Consider the following 23,067-nt stretch of genomic DNA (forward strand, 5'->3'; position numbering starts at 1 on the left):
TAAGACCGCTTTTCTGCTATGTGGGCAACCTCTTGTGGCGCTTTGCTGCTCTGTCAGCTGCTCCGGGTGCGAGGGAGGTCTGCAAGGTGCGAAGGTGTGTGTTTCGGTGGTTACAAGCCCTCTTCTCGCTGTGCCCCGCAGACGCTGGGATCGCGAGGGGTGCAGTGGTGCAGCCTGGCCTTTGGGAAGAAGGTGCTCCAGCAGCGGGAGCCGCCGGGCGGCAGGGGAGGCATTCGGAGTGCTGCTGGTCGGCTGCTGCATCTGTGACTGATGCTTTCCGTGGCTCAGTTTGCCACTCCGGWCATTGCCTCCCCTCCCAGGTTACAGCAAAGCTTTAGCCACAGGGACTGGAAGGCACTGAGAGCCCTTGGAATTCAGCAGGTGAAATTTGGTGAAGTTTGGTGAAGTTTGGGTGAAGTGTGAGGAATTTGATGAGATCAGAGAGAGGGAACTGTTTCCACTGGGGATGCACTTGGGAAAGAGAGGCCTGAAGCAATTTGGGAAAGATTGCTGAAATCAGGAGTGGGGCAGGGCAGGTAAATAGGGGCAGTTGTTCAGTGTCCACAGTGCAAAAAACTAGGCAGTATACGGTGAAGTGATACCTCCAGCAGGTTTAAACAAATGAAGTATTTTTTCACAGAGCACATAATTACATTGTGGAACTTGTTGCCAGTGGCTCTTGTGGAGCCCAGACTTGTTTAGGAAGGGGTTAGGTAGCRTCGTGGAATATAGGCCTGTCGGTGGCTGTTAAATGTGATAGTGCAGATACAGTCTCTGGCTCGGAAGGCTCTCTGTAGCAGGTTGCCAAAAGCTGGGAGGTATATGGGGGAAGCATTGCTCTCGGATCACTTTGCTTTTGCGTCTCCCTGAACACTCGGTGCTGACTACAGTTGGGGACAGGATATGAGGCAAGATGGACCTTTCATCCCATGGGCACAGCTGTTCCTACATCCTTGCAACCATTCCTGCTGTTAAAACACAGTATCTGGACCAAAATGGGGCTCTGTCCCCATAACTTTTGCCTCAGTCACACAAACATGAAGCCAGCTCCAGATCTGTGCTGTCCACGAGCAGCCAGRGGTGCAGGCAGGTGTGTGGGGGTGGGCAGGGGGGAAGCGTGCGAAGGCCTGGAGCGCTGGGAGGGTGCTCCGGTGGGGGGCAGGAGCTTTCGGTCAGGGGAGACTTGCTCATTGGGGGATGCTTCTGGGGAGAGCCCAGTCTTGCAGATCTCCAGGGAAGAGTGGTTTTTTGTGAAGGGCAGGGTCTCTGTGTTGCAGATGGTTCATTTGTTCACCCTGGGTGTCCTGTAGGGCCAGCCTGGCTTGGGAAGCYGGCAAGCTCCTCTGCAGATTCTGGATGGACATATGAATGTGTGCAAGCCCCCTTCCTTCCCTAAGACCTCTGGAGCTTCACTGACCTCCAAGATTCTTAGCTTTTATTGTGGCTTGTAGACCTGGGGCGTCTTTTTTAATGAATTGCTGCAGCTTTCCCTAGGCTGCACACAGGCTCCCCTCTGCACAGACACTTCTCTCTGTCTGTGGATGCTTTTCCCATTACTGTTTTGGCTGGGCTCCACGCACCAAAAGGGCTGGGAAAGGCACAAGCCAACACTGCCCCCCCTTCCCTCCCTTTTTTGTGAAATGAAGGCAGAGCGGGCCCACAAATGACATAATGAGAGCATGACATCAGGCTTGGCAGGCAGAGGCGTGCTATACTCTGCTCAACATTATATGTTCTGTGGAATTAAAAAAAAAAGCCAGCAGCGCACCAAAAAAAGCTTGTCCACCACAGCGCTGCAGAAGTAAACACAGCGGCCGCCCTGGGCCTGCTGAGCCTTTACTGCCGTGGGGATGTGGAGCTGGTTTTCCCTGGCGACCCCGGGCCTGTCTGAGCGTTGTGAATGGACAGAGCAAGCGGCAGGCCCCAARCCCTGCTCCTGGCTTCTGTCAGCAGCTGCTCAAGGGCAGCACCCACGAAGTGGCACATCAGTGCTAGAAACTGTTCACCCCAGGAGGTTACTGACCCCAGCCCCAGGGGTCTCACTGGCAGGGCTTGGGTGGGATGTATCCTCACCCTCTCTGCGTGAGGTGGGGTGCTGTTGTCCCTGCTGTACACACAGGCCTAGAGCAGTTACCTGGCTCAGCCAGCATCACCCAGGGAGTTGGTAGCAGAGCTGGGATAGAGCTCCAGGCTCCCAGGGTTCAGGTTGGTGCCTTCATTACCAACTGTTCCCTTATCCAAAACTTCACCTTGCCCACAGGAGCAACTCCATTTCCAGAGACTTTTTTTTTCCCMAAAATTTTCTTTACTAGGCATGTTTATATCTAAGTTAAATGTCTCTATATTATCTGGGGCACGTAGGGAGCTGCAAGGGAGTGCTCTTCTTAAAGCATCTTTCACTCAGTTCTCATTCCTCAGCAGTAGTTGTTGGTCTTTCATGGTGCCTCTCATCTCCGAGAATTTTGCGGAGAAATGGACCAGTCCTTCCAGCTTCCTTCAGCGTTACACAGCTCCATTTTACAGGTGGGAAACAGAGGCAGCATCAAGCTGTTACTTGCCCATAGCTTCTTCCAGGCAGCACAGCTTGCTCGCAGTATCGCCCATGGCACAGTTTAGCTGGCCCTTGCCGTTTCTTTCTCGTGAGGGAGAGGGGCAGTCTGTGCTCAGTGCATTTCAGTGGAGAGTCTTGTTTTCTGCTGGCTTCAGCTCTGCTTTGAACCTGTTCCGAATTTTCTCCAGCCTGGCAATGGGCTGGGAAAACACAGTCGTGGCAGTTTGTGGCACCAAAAGGCTGAGCTCTGTCCCACAGCCTTTGTGTTGGGTTTTATTGCTCAGTAGTTCTTTCCTGAATGTTTTTTCTTTTTTAATTCTGCAGCTTAGTTTGGTTCATAGCCATCTTTCACATGCCAGAAAGGCATAATATAATTTTCCATGCAAGTTGGAGAGAGAACAGTGGGAGAAGACAAGCAGGCGGTAGGAAGCACAGCTAATGGAAAGTGCCCCGCGGCTAGAGGTGGCAGGCGTTGGTGCCTGCCGCTGCTCCACACTCGTCCAAGACTGTCCTGCCACCAACATCTTTGCCTCCCTTGCAGGCGCTGCACCGAGGAGGGCTGGGGAGGTTGAAAGATGGGAGATTTATACCGGTTCCTTGTCAGATGGCAAAAGCAAGGGTAGAAAATAGCCAGAGAGAGAGTTAGGCCTTGGTTTGTACATAACAGTGTGTTGCCCTCTAGTGACTGCTCTGCATGGAGAATAACGGCTTTTCTGCTGGTGCTGGATGTCAACTCCAGCTGGGGAAGGCAGGGTCTGGAGCCGAGGTCTTGGGATCTCTCRCAAAAGCGAGTTGCAGTTAAACAGCAAGGTGACTGGGCACATACGCAGAGCATGGGTTAGTTACAATCTGCAGGAGTTCAGAGCTTCTCAGAAGCAGCCTAGTTTGGAGACTGAGCCCCAGCGTTTGCCTTTGAAGCCTGCTGGTAGAGCTGTCTGTTCCGTGTGGRTCAGTGTTAGCTTTGGACAGTAGCAGAGGATGCAGAATAGAGGACTGGGTGAGCTCAAATGATAGTAGCTGGCAGTATGATGGAGAAACAGTCTGGTGATGACGTGTGCAGCCAGACAGCCAAGCTGTAACTAGCAGGAGAGGAAGAGGAAAAAGGCGAAGGAGGCCCCCTCCAGCYGCTTCCACAGTAACCTGCGTGCAGTGGAGCGGAGGCTCGCGGGACAGCTGGCAGTGCCGATAACCCAGAGACATGTAGCTGAGTGGCCTGACGCCCGCACACATTATCCTGGCAATACGAAGCAGCACGGTCCCTTGATCAGAGAATTCAGGCAAAAGTCTCTCTTAGTTTATGGGACACAGCTGCCCCCAGCGCTTCTTGAGCAAAAGCCACCCACTGGCTGCAGACACAGCAAACAGGCTTCTTCCCCCCTCGAGTCCCCTTGGTCACTCTTGTTCACCAGGGAACCCCTTCTCCCCCTTCGTATGCAGTTCAGTATGCAGTGACATCTAGTGTCAGTCCCATACACTGTGCCGGAGCAGCACTGAGGTGGGGATTACTGCCTATATTTGTGTTTTACCTGTTTGCTAAGACTAGTGTGAGTAGCCTCTGCCACTGTGCTTTTTCCTGGAACAGGTCCCATATGGTAGTCATTTCTTGTCCTGATCGAGGGTAGGAATGAAGCTGTCTCCTTGTTATTGCCAGGAAGCTAACTGCCCGGTGTGTGTGCACCCCTCACAGAGGAAACGCTGAGCTTGCTAAAGCCTTGGCCCGTGCTTGCCTGAAGGGTAGCTTGCACTTCTGTGCAGAAGACCCTGCCAGTCCAGCCATTCTGCTGGAGGCTAGCTGGAGTCTTTTAGCAGAGAGGCAGAGGTGTGGAAGACAGGCAGGAGTATCCCGTGCTAGCAGTGGTTTTAGCAAGAGGCCAACGGGAAAGCGATCACGGAGGTTGTTTTGTTGCAAGTACCTGGAGTGACTGGTGGCTTGTCACCAGCTCGTGACTCTGGGAGGAGCTGAGGATGTTGAAATGTTTGAGTGCTGTGGATGAACGTGTTTTTAAAATGTATTTGAGGGCCAGAAGGAAGGCAAGAGTCCTRCGTGTGAGCCAGCCCTACTGCAGCTGGGCACTAGAGGGGATACGATGCTTGGCTGACGGTGGTGGTATTTTGGTCCTTTTCCAAACTGGTCAAATAATGGAAAGAGGTGAAGAGGCAGAGGGGGAGTAAAATGTATCCCTGTGCAGAGGAGACAACGAAACCCACTTAACACAGAGCTGAATTAAGTCAAGGGCTGATGAGTACATTGCCAGGAAATACCGTCTGAGTATCTTTGCTTTCACACGTTTGTGCTTGCTTTCAGCTCCATGAATGCATGGAGCCTTCATCTCTCTCTCTGCTGCAGCAGAGTCAGCACCTCTCACCTTGCCAATGCCTGTGCTTTTTTTCAGAGGATTCATGCTACAAAGTGAACCTCTCCTTTCATTTAAAGCTTTTAGTATCCCCAATTACAGAGGACAGTGAGGACAGCAGATCCCCAGGGCTCTGAAAACACAAGGGAATGTTTTGCCGTGAAGAAGTACTGTGCAGGACCTCCTGATTTTTAAGTCAGACTTATTTTGGGAGTGATAGTAAGAGGCAGAAGGGTAAAGCTCAAATCCAGTTGAGAGCCTCTTTTCACTTAATCATCTTAAGTCTCCTGCTGATGCTTCATAAATATTAGAAATACATGTATTTTGGATTTTCTGTCTGAGGAGTCTCTGCCACAGTGGRTAGCAGACCTTCTGAACCAGACTGCAGTACAGTAATAGTAGGCTAACAGGATTCTAGGTAGAGAGCAGAGAGCAGGGAAAATACAAAAGGAGAAGTGAAGCAGGAGGCTACCTGAGGAAGGAATCTGACTCATCAGGCTGGCAGTCGTTGGGATTGCAACCCAAAGCTGTCTTGTTTGTTTGCCTTGCACGTAGAAGTTGAAAACAGTTGTGGAGGTAACCTTCATAGTTAGATGTCTCCTATGCAGAATGTGGCTCACATGTAGTTTGTGACATGCCAGCAAAGGTGCTTTGTGTTCTTTAGCTATTGTTCCAGCTACCCTGAGCAAAAAAGAACACAGTGTCTTGGTCAGRTATTTTTGATAGCATCTTTCTTTTTTTTGGTATATGTTGAATGTTCTGCACATTTCTTAGACTTCTCTGTTGGTATTGATGGTGAGCTCTTCAGAATCCAATTTTAGCTTGGCAAAGAACTCCTGCACAGCAAAATCAGGAAAAATGAACTCCAACCTTGCAAAGAAACATCCATTCTTGTTGCTTATTCTCMTAGTTTCCCAGAATCATAAGTAATCTTTCTGCTAGTTTGACATAATTCTTTACATTCAGCTGAATTAGGGTTTAAATGTCAGATCAAAACAAAAATGAATTGATTAGGGTAAAAATAAAAGATGAGACGGCAAGGAGAAATWACAGGAGATGCACCTAACAAGAAAGGTGGGAAAGGAAGCTGGATGAAGTATAGGAGAATGCCTGTCTTCACCCAGCGTGTCTGTAATCATGGGAGGCGGCATAGTGAATYCAGCCCTGTCCGCTTCCCTAGAGCTCTTCCAGAAATCCTTGAAGGGTAATAACCATTGCATGGACTTGGAATAAGTGTTTTGGGGCTGCTAAAAGAAGGGTTTGAGCAGCAGAGATTCTTCTGAAACCAAAGAGTGAAGTTTATTGGGAACAAGTGGAGACAGATCTGCTAGACTGTCACTACTTAACTGAATGACATTTTAAAATTGGAAAAGAGWACATGAGATGAAAAGAAAGAACTGAACTGGAGGAGAAGAATAATTTTGATTTGGATGAGCTGAAGGCTGTTAGCGTTACAAGGAATGATTAAATTTTTTTTTAAGCAGTGTTCCTTATATAGGAAAAATCTGTCCTGATTTTAAACAGAAAAYATTCTTTGTTACTTCTTTTCTTTTAAGCTTTTTCAAAGAGAGACAAAAAGATGCTTAAAAATTAGAAGTTGAGTACATCGGTTCTATAGTTAATTATCAGTTCTTCAGCACTAGAAATGGACTTGAAAGTTCCTTAGAAAAATTTCTCTATAAGTTAATTACTACTTTAGTCTAAATTGTCTCTTAATTACTTTTTTGAATGTATATTAGACTTGAATAATTTTTTAAAAGGATGCCTGAAATTTAGTGATACATTTGTCATGTCTGTAATTATTCTAAATATGCTRCAGAATGGTAGGCATATAACGACAGTCCTAACCTGTATCTACACATTATGAAAGCTTTGAGCAGCAAATGCTTGGAAGRGTGTTTTCTTTGGCTAGAAGAACTGTTCCACTTTCATACACCAAGAACTTTCTGTCTGGAGCCTGGATAGAGTTTGGAGAGAAGCTCTTCTAAGCCTCAGCAATGAAGAAATGACAAAATGAAATTGAATGATAAGTGAAAACTTTGTTTTCTTTCTCTAGGGATCTTTCCAGTAACAAGATCAGCATTTTAGATGTTCAGATGTTTAAAAACCTGACTTCTCTGGCAAAACTGTAAGTACATGCTGCAGACCTCTAGTCCTCCAGCTAACAATGCACATTTGAGCTGGTACCTAAAACACACACTTGTGTTTCATGAGTTAGCCTTGTTCTTGCCTAATCTGATCTGTCGAGCCCCATGCATATGTTTGTGTAGATTCCTTCCTCAAGGCATTTAGCTGCACAGTCCAGTGAATGGCGCATTCACACACTGGCATTCAGAGAATTGGACAGAGCTTGCATGACTGTACTGCTAGGTAGGGGGGGAGATTGGGGCAAAAGAGTGAAGAACTAAATTTGTCATAAGACGTGTGTCTGGATATGGAGAAGGATGATAAAGCTGTGGTGTCAAAATGCCACTGAACTTCAGAGGAAACTGGGTGCTGAGTTCTGAGGGTCCTTTGAGGAGCCCAACAGTAGTGGTGAAAAGCCTTGTGTGTCCCATACCTCCRCACACTGTGAGTTGTCCCCTTTCATAAAGATGTCTGAACTGTGTGTGGGCAGGGAGGAGAGCATGGCCATGGGTTCGGTTACTGGTCGGGTAGCTTTGCATTGTTGCTTGTTGGCAATTCCTAGAGAAGGTCAGGTGTCTTTTAAGAATTGCACGATCAGATCCAAAGAGGCACCAGCAGAGCTAGCACTAAAACCCAAGTTGATGGTTTTAGCAGAATAGCTGACAGCCCAGACAGCCCGCCCTCTTCACATCTCAAAATCTGGAAGGAGAAGTCCTTACGGAAGGACTCAGTGCCTAGCTGGAAATTTTTCTATCATATGCAAGTGGCCTTTGTGACTCAAGGTATCCAGAAGGTAACCAGTCCCCAAGCAGAGCCYGGGACAGAGGTTGATCCTGTATGTTGACCGGGAGGTTGTTACGAGCATGATGAACAGTTGCTAAACTCTCCGTTTCATTTTCCCTCTTTTACAGAGATATAAGCCACAACAAGATTTCTACATTAGAAGATGGAATATTTGATAACTTATTTAATTTAAGTGAAATGTAAGTTCTCTATGTCTTCTAGTTCTCTGTTCAGAGCTTTCCCTGAAGTAGCTCTTCCTTTTGTGGGGTGAGATGCAGCCATTGTCTGCAGGACGTCTCGGGTACTTACCCAAGGCAAGCACTTTCCCGTCATGGGAATGGAAGCCCTCAGTCCCCATTAAYTCTTCTTGTGGCTCTGCCTGCTTGCTGGCTGCTTCCTTGGTGAATTTGTGACAACATGAACCTCATCCTTCTCTCTGACATTTTCAAAGCCTATGAGCCTTAGGGAACACAACACTGGCAGAGGGAGGCKGAATCTGTGCTTGACTGGTCCTCTGCTGTAAAGGGATGAGTGGATAYAGTGACTTCCACTTTTTTGTTACCAGGCTGCTCTGATGTTCTCTCTCCAACTGCTGCTTCCTTTACCCTCCCACAGTCCCTGCAGCTGCCTTTTGGACTCTTTCTAGCTGCCTCTTCCAGCTGTGTGCTCCTCTTGGGTCCAGTTGGTGCCCTTCAAGCCTAACCTCTTCCTAGACTTCGCTTCTGTCTCCTGAATATATCCAGCTTGTGCTGCTACCTTCTTGGCTTCCCACTTCTCTCCCACACTAGCTCTACAGAGGTTACTGTTTGGCCATGCTCCAGGTCACGCTTATTCCTGTTTCTATGGTCGCTTTTCGGGACAGGAGATCTAGTGAAAAGGGTACTGACCGACAACACAGGAGAGCCTTACTGAGGTGTCTGAAGCACTTGAAGGCACTTGAAGATGTTCACTCTAAGTGATTCCATTCTTATAATGGTTTTCAACTGAAGTAATTAAAATCTGGGCTGATGATATGTGCAGGGAAGTGAGGGAATGCCACACATTTCCAGGAGAACTACGTGAAAGCACAGTACAGGGTGACAGTTCTGTATCTGAATGTGCCAAAGGATGAACCCTTCGAAACGAGCAAGAAAAGAGYTCAGCTACGTGTTCTCCTGAAGACAAAGCGCAAGGGGTGTTTTCTGCTATGCATTTTCATTTATAAAGGGCATTGAAAAGAGAAGGRATCCATGTTAGGTGCAAGTGAATCTGTCCCTTCTAAGGCCGGCCTGCAGAGTAATGCTTTTAGTGGTAAAAGGCTTGGGTTCAACCCCTGCAGCAGCCCAGGCGGCGTCAGCTAAACAAACATCTTTCCATCTCTGTCCTGTTCACAGCTGAATGCCAAAGGCTGCAATTTGGATCAAACTTGGCTGCAATTAACGTTTCCATCTTTTCAGTAAACTGCGACATGGAAAGATTATCATTGACTTTGCATTTCTTTTTTGACAGATCAATTTTATCCTCTTAGCTATTTTTTAATGGAGCTGTAAATAGTCTCCCTTAGCTATAGAGGCTGCCATTACATCCAATGGCTGTTAGATGGCAGACTATTTTAAATATAAGATTATGTCTGTAATTTGCTTCTAATTGCAACAATTATTTGTGGAGAGAAAAAAGTACTTGGAGTATTTGCCTCATTCTAGCCTCTAGAAAAWTTGTGTTAATTATTGCTTGATTCCCTATTCATTAACTCCCCTAGCAGCTCTCTCTCAAGCATTTCACTGGAGTGGTGCAGATGGGAACAGTGAGGGATCTGCACGTAGGTGTAATTAACACTTAGCACATGCTTCCCGTTGTCAAGTTAATGCATAACTCTTCTCTGATCTCCCTGTTACAGAAACTTAAGTTTGAATCCATTTTTTTGTGACTGCAAGCTTTCCTGGTTGCCCCGTTGGGTGGAAGACAGAAAAGTTAAAGTTATTCAGGCATCAGATACAAGATGTGCCCACCCTCCTGAAGTGGCAAACCTTTCTCTCTTCAGTGTTTCATTCATCAGTGCAACTTGTGGTAAGGAACTGCAGAGGGCTCTGGTGGGTGAGATGACTAAGCTAGTGGGAACAGTGAGCCCAAGGGTGATGAGCCTGTTTAGACCTCTTTATCCCTTAAGTCACTAGTTCTAATCTAATTGAACAAGTAATGGTAGTGTATGACTGTTGTGATGCTCTGAGGACACAGTTAGTCACAGCAGGGCTGAGATCAGCAAACTCATTACATACAGCTTCAAGCAAGCATCAGATGGTTCTCACTCCCTGACCTCTAGCCTTAAGCTGTCATTCCCAAGCATTTCAGAACTCGTCAGACCTTAAGCAGGTTCTTGAAATCTCATTGGAAYTGATGAGACCTGAACACGTGCTACTTTGAATCTTTGCAGGTGACAGCACTCCATGTCAGGAGTGTTGAATGAACGCTGCCCCTGATCTAAAGACCTTCTGCTTGTGGTGCATGTTTTTGACTGCCTTGCTAGTATAAACATGGGGCAGTGTTTGCTTGGCAGGAGGGGAGTGGAAGCCTAAGAAAACTAACCACACTGAATGCTCAACTGTCTCTGAGTGAGAGGGGAAGAGAGCACTCCCCTCAAAGGCAGAAGTCATCTCCTTTAATGCATGGCAGGAAGGCACAGTGATGAAGGATGAGAGAGTAGGAGTTAATGGGAATCCATGGAGCCACCTAGTGAACTGCAGTTCTTTCCCACAACCAAAACCCAGGTTGTGGCTGCTCTGCTTTCCCCAGCAAAGTTACTACAGCCTTGCAGCACCCTATAGCGTGCTGTTCACTGGCACAGGAGTCACTGRAACTGTTATTTCCCTTGATAATGAGTTGCTCCCTTCTTTAAGTAATGTGGTTAGTATGGAAATGCAAATTTCTTCTGGAGTTGTTCAGTCTAGTGGGAGTGGGCTGGGGAAAGGGGGCCAGCTACTGACAGTTGTCAATAACCAGCAGCGGGTAAGGAGTACGACCAGGCTGGTGTTAAAAGGAAGGTAGTTCCCAGGCCACAGCCCTCCTTGCAGGGGACTTTTCTTAAGAAAAGTCGGTCAGCATYTGCAGGAAGGCCATGGAGAAAGCTGGAGAGTTGGACAGATTTGATATGGGAAAATCATGCAAGGCCAGAGCTGTTGAGATGTTTGGGGGAAATGTTGTAGCAACGAACAGAAACAGACAAGCAAACATGGCTCGGTTGCGTGGGCAGGGTTGGACAGGAGGCAAGGCAGTCCCAGCTGGCCTGCGGCTGTGTGCAGGGCAGAGGCAGTGCATGTGTGCTTGTGGCAGAGAGATGTCCCACCCCTTGCAAGCCAGTGAGGGGGAAGCAAACTCAAGCGAATGAGCTGTTGCTCTGGGAATGAGTGTTTTGTGCATCTTTCCTATGAATGCCTGTATGTGTATCCTTTTGCCACRTACACAAGCAGGCCTGTGTGTGCAGGCTCTGTGGCAACATCTTTTTTTTCTAGCACCAGACTGTATCTGCAAGTAACTGAGAAGTTCTTGACTCTCTCCAAGGAGGAAGGTGGCTGTACTCTCTGCCCACCTCCTGCATAGGCCTGGTGGAGAGTCCAGCAGGCACTTCCCCCCATGTGTTGCCCTCAGCATAACRCTCTGTCCAACTATATTTGATCATGGGCTTGCTGCTGGAAACCCCAGGCACCATACAATGCCAAGCCAAGGTGCAGCCAGGAGACAATCTATTCTCCTGGTCTTACTTGGTCACTAGTCCTCTGGGCTCCTTTGGAAGGGTCACAGTCTCAGTGGCTCCATATCCTGTGGGACTGGCAGGCTCTCCAAATGCCCTTTTTATTTGCTGAGTGTTGCTTCTCCATAAATCTGTGTGACTGGCTTGTGATTTCTGTCAYTGCTAGCCTCAAGAGACTAGAAAACATTTCTGAGGGATCAAAAACTTACTAGGCAAGATTGAAAAAGGAAATGCTTGGACTAKAAACTGTCCAGAAGTCCATTCACAGAGGCGGAGTGGTGTCTCTTGGAAGGTTTCACCAAGTAATGTCTTTGCAGTGTTGTTTTGCAAGAGGATCTTCTGTTCTCTCCCCCAGGAGCTCAATATATAGCGTGTCTGACGAGCAACCACACAGAAGAGACTGAATTCATCATCCTCTTCACATCAGTTTTCCCTGGGAACCTCACTGAGGAGACCTGCAGTGCCCTCTGCTATGCTGAAGACCAAGAGTATGGAGGCTTCAGCGCCCAGGGGCAGTGTTTGTGTGGTACTGCCCATGAACCAAACTCTTCCTCTGGTTGTTTGCCATTTTGCACTGAGCACTTGTCTGGGCAGGCCTGTGGTGGACCCTCACATGTCCGCTCTCCCTTCCAGGCACAGCTGCCTGTGTCTTTCACAGGACTCCAGCCCCGGTACAGCCTTCACCAGGCTGTGCTCTTCAATATCAGTATTCCCATTGCTGTCAGCACTTTACAGTGGGAATTTGGGGACCAGTCGGAGGTTCTCAACACCACTGGGAGTACAGCTATCCACACCTATGTCTTACCTGGACAGTACAATGTCACTGCCACTCTCTTTGTGGGCACCAAGGTCTCCTATGTACAGGCAGAAATTGAGGTGGTAGCTTCACCCCAAGAGATAGAGCTACAGTGTCCTTCCTTGCTCAAGACAAATGAGAGTCTGGATATACAGATCCGCAACAGAGGTGGCACTGGCCTTGCAGTGTTGTACAGTATCACTGCAGAGTCCGGAGAGCTAGGCAGAGGTAAGCAAGGTTAGCTGGGAGGCCAATGGGTGTTGGGCGAAGAGGGGGGATGGCACTGAGCTCTGGGTCTTCTAAACCTCTTCCTTCCTGTGAGGAGTAAGGGAAGATTCCTCTGTGCAGTCCGTACACGCTTGCGCTTTAGCCTAGCTGATCAGGCAATGTTTTGCTCTGTACTGTGCCAAGTACATGACTGTACGGAGTGCCGTTCAACACTGAATTGAATTTACTGCCTTCAGAATGATCAGGACATTCCAGGCACCTTGCACCCCTGTTCCTTTCATTCCCTGGATCAGTTTCATGGTATATTTTTGCTCCCTGGAGCCAGTGTGGGTTGGATTTGCCCTGCATCCATGCTCATTTGTGTGCATGGGGGCCATCAGCATATTAACAGCTCAATGTCTTATGTCTTTGTGGCATTCCTCATATCTCTCTCTCCCTCTGAATTAGTCTGTTTTTATGATGAAAGGATCCTATGCAATCAGGTAAAAGATTCCAAATAGTGTGATGTGTGTGAGGTAAGGACAGCCAGAACCATGCATTCAACCCTGTATCACAAGCTAATGGGTTAATTACTGATCAGGCAGCAGCAGGATGAGCCTTGTCTTCGATGGGAGCCATCCCGTGGCAATGATGAGCATACAGGCTTAGCTGGTATCTTAGGACTTCTCTGGGGGCCTTGTGATTGGGTTAGGATGTGTGGCTCCATAGAATGACATCACGTCTGTAATTTTCTTTCTCATGCAGCAGTTCACCCCATGTGTCCTCTGGATGGCTTGGTTTTCCCGGGCAATAACCACTGCTATCAGCTAGTGGTGGAGAAGGCCGAGTGGCTGGAGGCACAGCAGCGCTGCCAGGAGCATGGCAACGGAGAGCTGGCTTTTGTGAGCAGCCCTGAGATCCAGAGTTTTTTGGTCACTCATGTGATCAGGTAAGTGATGGGGGTAAAGGCTAAGATTTCCCAGAGAATGGTCATGTGTTCCTTTAGTCACATCTGCAGAGGTGTCCAGGGGATGGCCTGTGTGTACAGAGACTGGCAGCCCACAACCCACTGCTGTCAGTCGGGTTGGAGAGACATGTGGATCCAGGCAGAATGCAATACAGTACAGGGAGATGCAGGGAAAAGGCTGCTGAGTGAAGAGGAGGAATGAACAGAGCTGGGCTTTTTTTGTTTATGGAGGGAAGAAGTGGAAAGGGGCAGAAAGATTAGAGGTTGGAACTGTGAATTGTGGGTTTGCTGCAGGTGAGCATTTTTGTGCTCTGTGTTTGTATCTGTGGGTGCATCTGAAATGCTGCAGAGAGCTGCAGCCAGGAACAAGCAGCTCTGGGCTGCGCTGACCCTGCACTCAGGTGTTCAGCAAAATTTACAAACTCAGATTGGACAGTGGATGAGGTCAGGTGCTGGTGTCTGGAGGCTGTTTGGCTTCCATGGCGGAGCCTGAATATGACCTTACAACCAGCTACCTTGATCAGCAGAATCTCAGCTGGATTTTGTAGTGAGTAGAGTGGTTTGTGTCACTGTGACATCAAGCAGCTGCTGTCGCAAGGCACCAGCCCATGCTGTAATCCTTCCTCTCAGCTGGGAATCCCACGTCCTCCCAGACACACGGCTGCAGCCTGAAGTGCAGACCCCTTCCCTTCTTTTTTTCGATCCTGAGAAGGAGCAGCACTCCTTCCTGATGTCAGGCTCCAGCAACATCTGTTCCACCTCAGGACTCGGGCTTTATAAACAGGCAGCACTAAAAGCGTCAGCTTTTGATTACATCTGCCCTTCTACGTGCCCTTTCTGCCACCAGCCATCTCCAGAGRAAGATGACCAGCAGAGTTTTCAGAGGCCTGACAGCTCTTGTCAGCACTCCCAGATGGAAATGTTGGAGATGTCTTCTTAATAAACATGGCCCAGAAAGCACATGAGAGGAGGACAGCTGCATGTGATGCAGTCTTTGAACATGCCTGCTCTAGGCCTGACAGCTCTTCTCCCCAGACTTATATTCTTGCCCTGTTCTCTTCATACTGGGATTTATCCTGAGATAACAAACATGGTCCCTGCTCTGGAGAAAAGGATTCTGTCTCTTCTAGTGGGTTAGGAACGGGTCACTTGGTTCACTGATTTGTCAGGCATTGCGTGCAGGGCTTTTGATGAACTGCAGTGCAAGCAGATCATAAGACCTCAGAGGAGAATGAGCTGCCCAAGCTGTTTCCCAGCTGCTGCTCCACATTGTTCTCCTTTTCGGCCCCCCTTTATTTCATGTATTTATTTTATTAATCCATTCAGATAAACATGAATGAGATGGTTCCAGGATGCGATTTCCCTAGCGATAAAAGACAAATCAACCAAGCCACGGGTTTTTGGAACATGCAGCTTCCATAGTTTCTTGTGGGAAAATGACAGAAGCAAAAATCTGTTTCCCATTAGAGCATGCAGCAGCAAGGACCTCTCTCTTTTCTCCTTTGGCGCTATCATCTGATCACCTTCCCAGGAGTAATACATGCTGAAATGGTCCCTTTCCCTCTTCCAGAAGCAGTGTGCGCCAACCCACTCTCTTCAGGGGACCCATTTTCCCCCTCTGAGCCACCGCAGAGCCCTTCTCCCCTTCAGCCTCCTCAGACTTTGTTCTCTTGTTGCTGCAAGCACAGCAACTCATTCATTCCTCAGAGGCAGAGAAAAACCCACATTTTGCTTCAGAGGGTGACTAGGGCCCTCCTGTTCCTCTTTGCAAGGTAATGGATCAAGCAGTGAAGCAGGGGTGTGGAGCAATCCAATCAACCTTTTTCTTTTTTCTTCTTTTTTGATGACTTGCAATTAGATCATAGCTGGAATTAGAAAAGGAAAAACTATCAGATTTTACTGATGGCAGCAAACAGGCAGTTTCCTAGCCCATTCTGCCTAATCCCTGCCAGTGTTTCAGGAGCAGAGCACAGCGGTTATTTATTCTTTAATCTTATTTGCAGTGAAAACTACTGATTCACAGAACAGTTATTTTCATCGTTGTTTTTCAGCATGACCTCATTAATCATTTCATCTGGCGTGAGCCTAGTGGTGGAGAGGCACCAATTATATCTGTCTGCTTTTTGCAGAGCAATTGTACCATCCTGCGAGTATATAGGAGCTGAGGGGCAGTGCCATAGCAGAATCGATTGCAGCCTGAAGGAGAAACTGCAGAGAGGAAGCTGGGGGTTTTGAAGGGTGCATGTTAAGGCTGTTCCCTCTAGAAGTTAATATGGAACAAATACCTCACTTTCTGTTGGGTGCGATTAAAAACAGTTGTCTAGGCTGTTCGTAGCTATAAAAGACCGTTCAACACTTTCCACCTGAATCCCTACTGAAATTCAGCCAGTTTCCAAATGTTGAAGGGACATTTCACTTTCCTAAAATGATCCTGGCAGATTCTCATGTTTGTGGGGTTCATCTCCCTGCAGTGCTTTAGCCTCTGCTGCTGGTGTCTTTGTACCCTAGAGTTCACTGCATTTCAGTGGTGGCTGAAGAATGTTTATTATCTTCCAGCAGCTGCCTCAAAGACCTGCCAATTTGGACAGGAGATCCCATGACTGACACAGTCTGAGATTTGACCCTGCCCAGGTGCTAGTCCCATTTGTATTAGAGAAGTGACTAGTGGCAAATTTCCAGGTCTCCAGAGATGAAGCATGAGTTTTCTAGAAGACACAACTTCTTCAGACAATTTGTATAACTGCATTATGCCTCTTCAGTCTTGACTCAATGTGGACTTAAATGTATGCATGAGGGTCATTTAAACTCAAATGCAATCAGGCCATTTTAACACACAGCTCTCCTAAGTGGGATCTAAGGTTCAAGGCAACCTGCTGGTACTTTTTTGTTTGCATATCATCCTGTTTCTCTATATTATATAAGTTAACAGCTTGATCCAAGTGTAGTTAGCCACAGCAGAACTGGTCTCAGGCTTTTCAGCACCTGTGAGTYGCTGTCGGCCCTCCGTGCCCACTGGAAAGGGAGACAGGGCTGCTTGATGGTATTAGTAAACAGAGCCTTTTGAAGGAAGTGACTCCAACTTGGGGAAGCAGAAGACCTGGAGTTTCAGAGAGTTCTGGGAGATGTGAAAAACAAGATGAAACTCAATGAATCTTCTCTCCAGCCAGTTTCATCTTGTGCTTGTATTTCATGAGCCTCTCAGATATCTTTGTACTGTACCAGTTGAGGTTCCATTGCAGCTGGATCAGTGCTTGACAGTATGTCATGAGCTCTGTGGCACTCACAATGCCTTTAACTGGGTTCTGCTGTAACCTGAGTGAGAGATCTGCATTTTGGAATGGGGTGATTCAAGTTGTAGGCCAGCGGTACCGAGAGTCCAAATCAGCTGCACGCAGTGATCCCTGTGAGCTTTTTCTCCCTCCCAGCTCCATTACACTGTACTGTTTGCATCAACTGCTCTGTCCAGATTCTTTTGGCTCAGCTGTCTCCATAGTATGTCACAGGGCAGATGACTTTCTGTAATCCTTAGGACAATGATTTGAATGGCTGGTAGACAGCAGCATGTTGTGCCAGGAAGGAGACCGTTATTAAAGAGACAGGTCCCRGTGGTAGAATGAATATTGAAATCCGTTAGTAATTGACAATTTAAATGTAGCCAGTGGCACCCGGATGGAGCTGTTGTTGTTAAGGTTATTATTTTCATTGAGAACTATAGATGGCATTTGTCCCAGACCTTTCTAATACTCGTGATTTCCTGACATACTCCCCCCCCTTTTTTTGAAGGAGCCTCGATGTCTGGATTGGATTCAATGATTTTGCAAGCACTGGAGCACAACAGAGTGGTGAAGGATTTAATCTGGAGAGCTGTCAGAATTGGCTGCCAGGAGAACCACATCCATCAAATGCTGACCACTGTGTCCGGATGGGCCCAACAGGCCAGTGTAATACAGACCTGTGCATGGCCAAGCACAGCTATGTGTGCGAGTACAAGCCAAAAGGTGGGCCATGCTTCTCTCCTGCTGTCAGCTGGGATGGGTAGGTGGGTGTCATATGCCAAGAAAAAACAGGACTGCATGGAGAATGTCATCCAGACCAAGTGGGGCTAGAAACCCCCACAATATTACCAACAGATAYTTGACTGACCTACTTCAGAAACTTTCACTGTTGGCAATTCTGCTTTCCTGGGCAACCTCAGGGTCCCCCTCAAGAAGGCCTCCAAATCTCCCTTTCTGCAATTTAAGCTCTTTTCTGTCCCCAGAGGACAAAGAGAAGAGTTTGTTCCCCTCTTCCCTGTTTCCTGTCTCCCCTGTCTTTTCCCTTGGCCTCAGCCCAAAGGACAAATTCAGCCCACTACAGTCTTTGCCATTAATAGAAGCAGAGAGAAGAGGGAAGCTCTTGAGAAGATAAGAGCCAGTTYCTGCATCTTGGGTAGCCCCCTCCCCCCAGACAAAGGTGCTGGGAGAGGGAATTAACTGGGAAAATACGTTCCCATCTTCTAAACAGGATTAGAAAGCAGCACGGGGAGGGTAAGGAGTAAGAAAGAGAAGTGAGAAGGTCAGCAAATATTGGGTGATTCAAATAAAATGGAAAGGACAGAGCTGATAAAAGGGCTCCCTCCCTCTGGAAGGAGGGACAGCATCAACTAGTTGTGTTCAGTCCCCAGAACTTGACATGGATGTGAACAAGCAGAGCTATTCAGTATTGATGAAAATCATTTGCTGTGGAGTCCAGGGGGAACAGGGAAGACAGGAGTGCATCTCATGCTCAAAAATTCAAAGCAAATCTTGGGGTACTGGAAGGAAGAAGTATTTGCAGCATTCCTAGAAGTCAAATGAAGTTTCATTTTCACTGAGAATTGCACTAATTCTGCAAGCATTGATTATGCAGGTTGGGAAAGAAATTAAAACGTCTGTAAGAGGAAGGAAGTGGCTAGAGTGTTAGAGCAGCTGCTTCTCCAGTAAAGCTGTAGTTACAGATTCTTGAGTGGGCCAAAACAGTTAATGCTCTGCTGTGTGAGCAAGCATGAGCAGGGTGGGGAAACAGCTGCAGGCCTCGCTGAGTCTCACAGGCTTTGTTCAAATGTGTCCCTTGTAAACAGGAATTGTCTTAAATGCTGAAAACTTTTATGTGGGAGACCCTGTGTTTGACACACATGAGGCTGTGAAAAACGTGACGGAAGATGTGTTGTCAGCTGCTTCACAAGTCRTGGAGGTAAGAGAGGTTTAGGCATCCTGCTGTTGCAGATGGAGCCCAGAGAAGCTCAGGTATGTGAGAGCCTTGGGTTTCATTTTGCAGGTGATGGTGTTTCCTGAGCTGGCATTCAGGCATGAGGGGGTTTTGACTGCCCTGGAATTTGTGACACAGGAACTGCATCAGCCTGTTCAAGTGAAGTTCCAGGTGCATAGACCGATACACAGAGAAGGTGAGACATTTCCTCTCAACACTTTCAGTAATTCTACTGCTGATGCCACCACGGCCATGTCAAACTGAGTGTGTGTGACATTCTCGCTCTTTAAAGCAGAAGCTCTAAACTGACTTTAAAGGCTCAGAGGTTTGGTTCTGTTTTTGAGGAGTCTCAAATACAAAGTCTGTGAGTCTGAAGTTGAATAGCCTGAGGTTGCCTTGGAGAATTGAGTGTCCTGGAGAAGTGTATAGAGGGAAAAACTGAGTGGATGAACTTTACCTCAACCAATCTGTTCAGAAAGGAGCAGAGCACAACTGTGTTGATCAAAGCCAGAGTAAAAATGGTCTTACTKGAGCCAACCAGAACAACTGTGAAATTGAAAGAGACATTTCTAAGTGAAGGGACGGTTGCAGAGGAGCAATGAGTAGAGGACAGCTGTGCAACTCAGTAATAGCTCTTCATCAGCTGTGGAAAGAAGAATAGTGGAGGACTGACATGGGGACTGCAGATTCTGGACCTGCAGCTGTAACTGGGATGGTACAAACCCTCTTTGACTGCCCAGGTGACTGCATTGCTGAGAAAGTCACATCACTCATCACTTCAGCGACAGAAGTCCCAAAACAAAGAAGCATTTTTGTTTCCTTAGACACCCTGAGGAATTTCCAGATTTTCCTGTGACCATCTCTGTTTAAACAAGAGATCTTTCTTGCACTCATGAATCTTCATTTAAGGACAGTTCCGGACAATTTTGTTTCTCAGCTCTGAGTTAAAGCAGAATCTGCAAATTGGGCGTTGCAGAGTGGTAGTTACAGAAATGTACAGGCCTCTGTTTCCATTTAGTTTGAGCTGACCAGCAGCTGCAACTTAGGGACAATATTTCTTCCCCACAAGTATCCCGAAYGCTTTCTTACAGCTTTGTTACCTGTCTTAATGCATGAAGTCCAACTGGAACGTAAGGAATGTGTAGAAGTGAATACCTCTTCTAAGCTATACTTTTCATTTTACTGGAGAAGTCTGGACACATCAAATTGGAATGCATTCTGGTCCATCTGGCCCCATAGGTTAACAAGGAAGAACATTTTCCTGAGCCCATTTCTTCCTGATGGATGAGATAATCTAATAAGCCTTTGATTCCTTGTACAACAGCTCAATAGTCACAGTTTTGGCAACAATTAATTTTGCAGCAATAATGTTTGCTATAGCCATACGGTTGGCTGGTTACAAAAGGATAGTTTTGACACTAAAAAAATGATATTTTGACATGGAAACATTAACTTAAGTAAAGTAACTTAATGTGTTTTCAGTGTCAGAGCCAGCTCTGCTTTTTCTGGGGCCAGTTTTCACTTGAACATAGATCTCTTAGATTGCAAATTGGCTCATTTTCACTGGAAAAGTAACTAACTTAGTTTTTTAATAATCTTCACACCTTTGTGAAATTTTCCATTAGAACAGACACTTTTCTCTTAAATAGCACCAGGATGCAGTTACAGCTCTTGCTAAGACTGGAGCCATCTTCAGTCAAAATCACTAGAAGTGTTGTTTGTCAGAATGGTGAGCTTTGCTTTCTCTTTCATTTCTTCCAGACTACCAGAAGGGGAACGATACGTACCCATTCCACACGTCTCAGGATGATGGGAACTGGACTCTACTTGAATGTCCTGCTGGTTTCCAGTGGTGTCATTTGACTGATTTGTGCTTGTTGCTGAACAACTGCTGCAACACGACAGAGTGCACCAACAGTTCTCTTGCCAACAGTCCCATCCCTGTTTCCTTTCAGCACAATGAAAGCCAACTTAATTATGAACTCATCAAGGAATTTGTCTTTGCAGTACCAGCTGGCCCTTCTTCCCCRTATCTGGTCAGTGTTTATTAGCTGCCGTAACCGGTAATAGGTGGAGCAGTTTTCTCTGAGTGCTTTGGGTACAATAAGAATCATTCCCAATTTGCACATGGAGAAACTCAAGTCCATTCAAATGAAGTGATTTGCCCAATGTCACACAGAGAATACATGGCAAGCCTGGCAGAGAGCTCAGGCCACTACCTCCTCTCTTCCCCTCTCTAAGCCAGGAACTACCCCCCAGTAATATGTTGCAATAGTACAGTTGGCCAAAAGGTTCTGTTTCAGGTTTTGTGCAAATTCCCTGGGCTATTCTCATTGCATTTAAGGAGTGGAGAGGTAGCATAAAGCTGACTTGCATGTTAGTACATTTGATTCAGAGTAGCTAAGGAGAATACAGTAAATCCAGCTGTCTTGTCCAAGCAACAATTGGGTTCTGAGTGATCAAAACTGGATGTGTCAATCCACGAATGTCTCCTCTCTTTGCAGGTCACATTCAAAGAAGAAAATATCTTTGTCAGGACCAATGATATCTTCAGTATTCAGCATAATGCAGGCTTGGGCTTACTTCTCCAGTGCCAGCCAGGTACCAGCTCCTCTTACAGACTCAACTTCCTAAGCACTAACTCTTCAGATTGGGCACATGGCCTATCTGCCAGTTTCACCAGTGCCACCTGGACAAACAACACCATTTGCTCTCTCAGAGTTCGCTATGCTGAGGAACAGCTGGTCCCAATGATCAGCCCCCACAATGCAGGACTGGAGCATCCAGGACGCTACACAGTCAGAGCCAATGTGGACAATGGGGTCTTCAGTGCCAATCTGTCCTGCAGTTTCTGGGTCACTTCCTTGGTGTCAGGCCTGCGTGTCATCCACCCCCCTCCACAAGGCGGCAAGGTCTATGTACCATCCAACCACACTACCCTGGTTGTCAAACTGTCCTCAGGGATGAATGCGACAGCCAGCTGGCTGGGAGACAATCATTCCTTCCCCTTCAAAGGGTCCTGCCCAGCAGCGATTCTGTCACTGACCGCAGACTGTGCTAGAGAGACCAACGATACCTGGTTTGCTGTGGTCAGCCTGAGCAGCCTCAGGGAGGGGCTGAGCACCCACGTGCTTATTGCAGAGAATACTGTGAGCTCCCAGAACATCACTGTTACAGTGAAGGTGGAGGAGCCTATCCGTGGGCTAAAAGCCACCCCTGACCCTGAGAGCAGAGTCCTGCTAAACACACGAGTGGTGAGTCACTACTGCTGTTTTTAATTCATTGGTACTGTTTTCAGCCTTGAAGGCTGATGACGTGGGTTTGACTGATAAGGAGCATCAGGGCTCTGTTCCACACTTGTCAAGATGGAGCACTGCTTGCTGCTAAAGGCTAGCTCACATGCCCACACAGTCAGCACCACTGCAGATACATGCATGTGCCAGAAAACATTGATGCTTTCAAGAAGGAAGGCAGCTCTGCTGTTTGCTCATTTTAATCCTCTCCAGGGGAAGGCAGTGCTTCCTGCTAGGGGAATACTGACTTTCCATTTGCTCAGGGGGTTGCTCAGAAAAACAGATGCATTATCAAAGGCCAGTATTCACCTACCATTGACTTGTCAGGGTAGTTACTCCCTTGGCATTTTGATTTACTCAACTGAAATCTTCTACCAGCTGGCTGAAGCTGTAAACATATTTCATCCATCCATCAAAGTCTTGGACGTGTTCTGGTGTCTGTGGGTTTTTTTTCCTCAAAACCCTATCCCCAGGGCCACAGCCAAGCCCTAGGACCTGTTTGATAACTATCCATTTTATCTGTCARATGCTCTGTTCAGTCTTTCGCTGCTTATGGCAGAACCCTGTGCCTGCAATACCTTTTAGTCTCAGCCTCCCTGGCTGGCATGATCTATGTAGGAGACCCTGTAGGAGTGAGGAGGGGCCTGCCCTGTTCAGTGTAGATCAGCCATCTTAGCCTTTGGGTCAAGCATCATCAAGGGACCAGGATCAGAGACACAGCTTAGTATAGATAAAGCTGAGTTACTTCTCCAAGGATATCAGATTTTTTTTAGCCTGTGAGAAAAAGACCTGATCACAAGAGCAGAAAACTGTGTGAAGTAGGTGGTGTGGGTTCTGCTCCCAGCTCTGTTGTTGATTTATAGAGTTTGGGTCTGCATTTCTCTATCAGAAGACAAATCCAGAGAGGATCATGTGTCTCAGAGTTATGCTCTGAGAGCTCTGCCCTATAGGTGCTTGATGCTACTCCTTGCAATATGACACAGAAATACAGAAATAATAGACTTTCTGGAGTAACCTGCAGACTGTCACATTTCTGAGT

General features: G+C 47.1%; 1 protein-coding gene across 2 annotated transcripts in view; it reads left to right on the forward strand.

Annotated features, from left to right (window-relative positions):
* The first annotated feature begins 6,865 nt into the window (after window positions 1-6,865).
* The window catches only part of PKD1 (polycystin 1, transient receptor potential channel interacting), a 59,668-nt gene continuing 43,466 nt past the window's right edge, over window positions 6,866-23,067 (forward strand). The window contains exons 1-10 of one of the 2 annotated variants that reach the window (XM_085301906.1): window positions 6,866-7,033; window positions 7,944-8,015; window positions 9,692-9,861; window positions 11,895-12,563; window positions 13,308-13,491; window positions 17,293-17,507; window positions 18,608-18,720; window positions 18,805-18,931; window positions 20,497-20,771; window positions 21,240-21,989. In XM_085301906.1, the coding sequence (XP_085158032.1) occupies window positions 7,002-7,033; window positions 7,944-8,015; window positions 9,692-9,861; window positions 11,895-12,563; window positions 13,308-13,491; window positions 17,293-17,507; window positions 18,608-18,720; window positions 18,805-18,931; window positions 20,497-20,771; window positions 21,240-21,989 (2,607 nt within the window). In that variant the 5' untranslated portion in view covers window positions 6,866-7,001. The remainder of the gene's footprint in view (window positions 7,034-7,943; window positions 8,016-9,691; window positions 9,862-11,894; window positions 12,564-13,307; window positions 13,492-17,292; window positions 17,508-18,607; window positions 18,721-18,804; window positions 18,932-20,496; window positions 20,772-21,239; window positions 21,990-23,067) is intronic. The other variant, XM_085301907.1, reaches the window with a different exon arrangement.

This window comes from Rhea americana, unplaced genomic scaffold, assembly GCF_003343005.1.
Source record: "Rhea americana isolate MKP2758 unplaced genomic scaffold, rheAme1 scaffold_181, whole genome shotgun sequence".
Lineage (NCBI taxonomy): Eukaryota > Metazoa > Chordata > Aves > Rheiformes > Rheidae > Rhea > Rhea americana.